Source organism: Rhagoletis pomonella, unplaced genomic scaffold, assembly GCF_013731165.1.
Source record: "Rhagoletis pomonella isolate Grant_MI unplaced genomic scaffold, Rhpom_1.0 Rhpom_scaffold_00008, whole genome shotgun sequence".
NCBI lineage: Eukaryota > Metazoa > Arthropoda > Insecta > Diptera > Tephritidae > Rhagoletis > Rhagoletis pomonella.
Window position 1 is genome coordinate 19,164,701 of NW_023458562.1, and position 6,576 is coordinate 19,171,276.

At 37.2% G+C, this 6,576-nt stretch overlaps 1 protein-coding gene across 1 annotated transcript; it reads left to right on the forward strand.

Moving 5' to 3' along the window:
• The first annotated feature begins 2,079 nt into the window (after positions 1 to 2,079).
• LOC118745219 (probable cytochrome P450 6a14) lies at positions 2,080 to 3,699 on the forward strand. Its single transcript, XM_036478744.1, has 2 exons — positions 2,080 to 3,249; positions 3,311 to 3,699. Exons 1-2 carry the CDS (start codon positions 2,169 to 2,171, stop codon positions 3,697 to 3,699), a joined length of 1,470 nt encoding a protein of 489 aa, XP_036334637.1. The 5' UTR covers positions 2,080 to 2,168.
• Positions 3,700 to 6,576: the final 2,877 nt, after the last annotated feature.

The window sequence follows — 6,576 nt, forward strand, 5'->3', positions numbered from 1 at the left end:
CACAGCCGACTAACACATACATACATATTTGTTGTTTGTGAGTGAGTTAGTATATGCTTGAAATTTAGTGGAAACTCAAAGCACTGCACATTGTAATTTGTTAATTGCCGAAAAATTTTCAGGGCGCCAGAAAATAACGCGGATGCGGTTGGAAAGTGACACTTTGCGGCAAAGGGAAAGTAAGCCGAGCATGCAGCAGCGCATTTAGTGCTCTCAAAGGGGTATTTAGCGTACAGTACAGTTGAAAAAGGCAGCATATTATCACATACTCATGAGCTTTCAATTGCACATTCACTCGAAACTTTTCACCTTTGACATTTTTTTTTTTTTTGCTTTTACATATCTTCGCCTTTGCTTTTTCATTTCTCAGAAAGTCTTAAGTTTTTGCTCATTACATCCGCATTGCAGCTGGGTCACATACAATCGATATTTGTTAGTGTGTGCAATTACGAAATTTTGCATTAAGCTTTTCAACTAAATACGCCATGAATTATGCAGCAATAATTGACATTTCATATACACATATGTACATATACATACATACATTCAGTATGGTGGCAAGTGTGGGCGAAACGATTCAACAGTAACCGCAGGCGGCACAGATAATTGCGCCTCGTTTTCAATGCTCCACTCATTCGCTCTATTAAGCTTTCAATCTTTAAAATGTCATTAAGGATAAATTTTACGCGTAAGTAAGACATTATTAAAATTTTTACGCGAAAATTACAAAATTTTCATAATGGCCTTTTTAACAGATAGGAATTCCTTAGTGGTTGTATTCAGTTTTTCAACCAAAGTCAGTGCTTAGTTATGAAAGCTTTCCAAATTTTAAGTAAGTACATAAATAAATACTTAGGTACATATGTATACAGCAGAGCTTTGCGGAATTTTCTTGCGGTTTCAGGGTTTGTCAAAACTTTTCAAGGTCTTTTGGGAGTTTTGCGTGATTTCGGGGCATATAGAAATTTTGTATCGGATTTTTGAAATGCTACAAAAATTAATTCGCAGCTTTTCCGAACTTATACACTGTTCTGGTTGCTAGAGCTCTTTTGGGGTTACTGGAGATCTTTAAAAATGTTTATATTTTGTTTTGGTTTTGTAACGGTTTTTTTTCGAGACCTCTGAAGATTTTTCGCACTTTTTTCGGTGCCTATGATTAACTTTTCGACGTTTTTTCGGTACTTTACTTGAGACTTATATCGGTACTTTTCGGACTTTTTGCCTTTTTTCGAATCATCAACGGTAGACTTTAATCCGTTGGTGGTTGGTTGGATGGTTGGTTGGTTGGTTGGTTGGAAGAAGTGCCGCCTGTGGTATACCTGTGGTCCTGTGGCTTTGCCTATTCCAGCAAACTCTTAGCTCTTCTAAAATAGCTTCAAAGAACTAAGAGGTCCGAGTTTTCAAATACTTAAGTTTTCTCAATTCCGAATTTAGTCATAGCAGAGGCCTACAATTGGTCAACACTGATTGGTCAACTGATTGGGAGCTTGTCACCTACTTTAATCCGCCTGCGAGGCAGCCTGCTCATCGGCAGAGAGTCGCCTCCATACTAAAATCTCCTAGGAAGCAGTTTTTGAATTCATAGCGAGCAAAAAATTAATTTTCGGAAGTACATAAACCCGTCAACTGTTTAATCCCTATATTACCACTTTTAGCTGTTTTATAGTTTTGGATCCAAAAAGACAGTCGTAGCAGTCAATCGAGATTTTTGTAAAAAGAACTGAATTAAACCTCACAGACAAAAAACTTTACTTTCACCGTTTTGCGAATAACTTTTCAAATCGGTAACCAAATGCTTGTACGTTAAAACGAAAACCCATCCATCATATGTACATATGTATGTGCATGCTCTATCAATATCTCTTTCTTCTACACTCTTTACTTAGAAGAGTACATGTAACTACTCGAGCTTTTTTTAGGCTCTTAAATTTACCTTTACTCTCACAAGCACTCACTAATCCAGTCTATGAGATCAGCAAAACAGCGAAAGTCGTAAACAAATTTTAAAATAGCGAAGATTTCTAATAGAATAGCTGCATTCTTAGCAAACAAATCACGTTAGTTGACATTTAGTTCTTTTCGTGAAAGTGGGTTTAAACGGTCTAAAAAAAATCGTAATTTCTTCCACCAGTAATTCATTTTTTATTAAGTTGTGCTACTAAACTCAAATGGCTTGGCACTTGGCGATAACCATTTCCGGGCTACTCATACCCATCTCGTTGATCTATTCATATTACCGCTACAAATTGAGCTACTTTGAGCGTCGCGGCATACCACATTTGCCACCTGATATCCTACGCCGACAGCGTGATACAATAGAGCTACTGCGCAGCGCCTACAAGCGCTTCAAAGGAAACACGCCTATCGCGGGAATATTTCTACAAACTACACCTGCAGTTATTATACTCGACTTGGAGCTGATAAAACGCGTGTTGATCGATGATTTTTCAAGTTTCGCTGATCGTACGGACAATCAATCCAGCAACAAAGAATTGCTATATGCACTCGAAAACGCTGAATGGCAGACGATGCGACGCAAACTCACGCCTTGCTTCTGGTCAGCTAAGATGAGTGAAATATTTCCAGCAGTAATTAGAGCAGCTAAGAGCTTGGTTAGCAATTCCGAAATAGTTGACCAAAGTGATGATGGAACACTTGATATACAAGGGCTTTGTACACGCTATGCCAGCGATGCTTTCGTCAGCTGTGTTTTTGGTGTTGAGCTCAGCGGCGCAAATGAGTCAACACAGACGTTACGCTTGCGCATACAAGAGCTGGTAGCGCGGGAGTGTCAAACACGATTCACAACTAATTGTATGATGACGCGAGAGCATTGTGCGCGTTGTACACACGCACAAACATCAGAAGTGCCACTTAACTTGAGTGCGCAACTTGTGGGTATGGTGCGAGAAGCGATAAAATTGCAAAGGGAGGGCGAAGTGAAGCAAACCTGCATTCTACGAATACTTTATGAGCTGCTTACGATTGAGGAAGGTGAGTGCACTGCAGCGGCTAGAAAAGATTGCGAGCAACGGGCAGTGCAATTACTCACACGAGCGCTTGCCACTCTCCTCACCGGTTTTGCTAATTCGGCTAAAATATTGATTAACTGCTTGAAAGAACTCGCACGCAACGTGGAAATACAACGACAATTGCGTCAGAATATAGTGAGCGTAATGCACACGTACGAGCATGAGTTCAGCTATGAAGCAATGGGTCATATGCACTATCTCGATCAGGTGGTGGCAGGTGGGTCACTTTGATAGTAAAATGGCTCTTATTTGAAATGGCCTAAATGTTTTCGTTGCAGAAACTTTGCGTAAACACCCCACCACGGAGGTGCTTATTCGTCACGCACTCAGCGACTACCGCATCGCGAACACGCCGCTAACTATTGAGCGCGGCACTTGTGTATTGGTGCCTGTGAAAGACATACACCATGATCCGGCGGTTTATCCAGCGCCAGAACGTTTCGATCCCGCGCGCTTTGATGCCGTGGCAGTGATGGCGCGTCACGCATGCGCATACTTGCCTTACGACGATGGACCACGCAATTGCCTCGGCAAACGTTTGAGCAAAATGTTGATTAAAGTGGCTGTGGTAGCGCTGCTGCGTATTTATCAAATAGAGTGCGGTGAAGGCGTCGAAGACAACGTGGGAATTCAAGATAAAATTCGCCTCAAAATATGCGACATTTAGTTGTCAGAAACGAATTGCTAAATCTTATACGAAGAAAGTTAGTGAGATTACAAGAATTCTAAGTATTTTAATAGAAGAATTAAATTTTTATTTCTTTATAAAAAAAAGTTGTTAGCTTTGCACAAAAAGCTTTTTGTTGTTGATATAAAATTAAGGCATTAATTAAGTTCGTATGATTTCATTGGTTCCTTGTTTGAAATTTAAAATTCAGCAAGCGTCTCAATATTCTTGCAACCTTAACTGTCTACTACTAGTACTAGTGCTCTACTCTGACATGTGTGAATGAAGGGTTTTCTCTTAAACCTTCTCTTTAAACCAGCGCTGGGCAGAGATATCTTTTACTGTGCACGCGACTATAGAAAATGTATAGAAAGCTTAAAAGAGCTTTTCCCGCGAAAAAGCTAATAGTTCACTGTGGACCAGCGGCGACCAGAGAGAGAGCTTTTACCCAGTAAAGCTCTTAAATCTAAAAAAATTAAAAAGGCCTCCAAACCCACCATGTGAGCTTATAATTATAATTTCACAATGGAATTATAGTCTATAGCGGCGAATTCGGGCAAAGAGTGTAAAAACTCGTTCGTAAGACAAATGAAAGAGAGATAGTAATATAGCTCGAAAGAATATTGTTATTCTAGTACAAAAGTCTAAAATTTTCTCATTCGCCGCGCATGGTGAAAAGCTATTTTGAGAGAAAGCACTTATATATCATTCAGCTCGCGTCGCCCCAACAGTCGCAATGGCCGTGTGAGCAAAGCCCTGTTGTGCCTTTAGAACGGTGATAGACACCGCCTTGCCCGTGGGCAAAGCTCTTTTAACCTATCTGTACATTTTGTATAGGCGCGTCCATGCCCATCGCTGCTTTAGAGCTCATTCAAGTTTTCAATACTAAAGTATACAAAACTTGGAAAAGCTTTGCCCGCGTGCAGGCCGGTGCCCACCACCACTTTAGAGAGATTCGGTTTAAAAACCTCGTGCAGCGAGTTTGTTTTTACTATAAGTTTTTCCTTTTTAATTTGGGTTTATTTTAATTATTATGTTTCATTTCCTTAACAAAGAAAGATTTATATTTTTAGTTTCGTTTAATTTTAAAAATCTTATTTAATTTAAGTTTATTTATTTTTTCTTTTTTTAATTCAATATTTTTTTATTTTTATAATTTAATTTCCTCTTGGTTTTCAGTTTTGTTTTCAGTTTTGTTTTATTTTTATTTTATTTATTTTTCAGGATCTTATTTAAAATTTTATTTTTGAATATTTTTTGTATTTTTCCTTTTTTTATTTTCTTTTAACTTTTGTTTTTTACTATTTTCTTCATATTTGATTTAATTGTTTTCCCTTCTTATTTAATTATCCCTGCACTTTTACATTTTATTGTTTTAAAAAGACAAAAAAATATTTTTTTAATTCTATAAAATTTTTAAAAATATTTTTTTAGTTTTTGTTTGAAAAAAAAAAATTTTTTTTAATTTTATTTTATTATAAAAAAAAAACTATTGCTAAAAGGCGAACAACATAAGGCTAAGGCCTCCTCGTAGCTCTTTTAATAAGTCTTTCGAAAGACAATAAAGAGCTTTCAAGATACATACATAGTTGCCAGAGTTGACAATTGTCTTTTAAAAGACTGTATTGAGTTGAAAGACAGTTGCCAGAATTACCCCGTATAACAACACCAAAACTTCTAATCTGCTTAAAATATAGATCAAGGACAGAATTATTTTGAATACGTCGCTGGTCGCTGACTGCCAAGCAAACAAGCGACAAAAAGGACTTTCTCTCTTTTCTTGAAGCTCTCACAACCAGAGGAACAACTAGAAGCCACAAAGTTAATAAGAAGAATGACCGTCTTTTTATAATAATTTTTATTTGGGACGAGAAGTTTCGTTGCGTTCCTCTTCTAACAAGGGCTTGGATGTCATCTCCGATTGCTTATTTTTGTCCTTCTCAAACTTGCCAAAGGTGGCGCCAAGTTTCCGAGACATTAAAATATATCCGCTAAAATATATACATAACAGTGAAATGTTATGCTATCAGCATACAGTGTGCCACTGATAGCTTACTTAACATTACACGCAATGCACTCCATATATGTACATACATACATTAATATTAAGATGTGTTGGTACAAAGAAGTGCTCGACCATTGTTTAAATTACAGTTTACTTAGTGACGCTTACAGAAAACTTGTAAGTGTTAAAAAATTTTTAAAAATTTACGTGCTTCCTAAGCAAAGTAATTCAAATAAATTTGACCGTGTGCAAAGCTGAAAAGTTTTGGTTAAAGCAAGAAAAGGGATTACATTTTTTACTTTGTTATTTCGACGCCATTAACTTTACCTGGGTATACGAAAATATATTTAATATACATATGTACATATGTATGTATGTGTTCCGGCGAAAAGATAAATCTTTAAAAAGCCTATGCCTGTAACCAACAAAATTAATGTTGCCTATTTTTATTGCTTTCAAAATCCATTTTTCAATGCTTCTTATTTATATGAAAATTTCATGTAACTACCGTAGTAAATTTTAACTTCGCCCCATTGCCAGCAGCCAATGCTTCCGTATTGCAATAGAATTGAATTGCCACAGCTAGCAGTGCAAATACAAATATGTATGAACTAATGTATGTATAAATAAGCGCATCAGCCAATAATAAATGCGTCACAGCACCTCAATCTATATATATAAAATTCAAATTATGTATGTACCTATAGACACACTTGGCTCCTAAACGAATAAGCCGATCGTAACCAAATTTTACACACGCACTGGATATCTTCCAGGGATGGTCACAGGGTAAAAAATATTTTGATATATAAAGGGGGCGTGGCCCCAAAACGTGGACCCGGGTAACCTTAGGATGTATTTGTTTAATATGG

Excerpts from the sequence above, each read along its gene's own strand:
- LOC118745219 (XM_036478744.1), top strand. The coding sequence starts at position 2,169 with ATGGCTTGGCACTTGGCGATAACCATTTCCGGGCTACTCATACCCATC. Across the intron at positions 3,250-3,310 it reads TCTCGATCAGGTGGTGGCAG|AAACTTTGCGTAAACACCCC; the intron begins GTGGGTCACTTT and ends TTTTCGTTGCAG.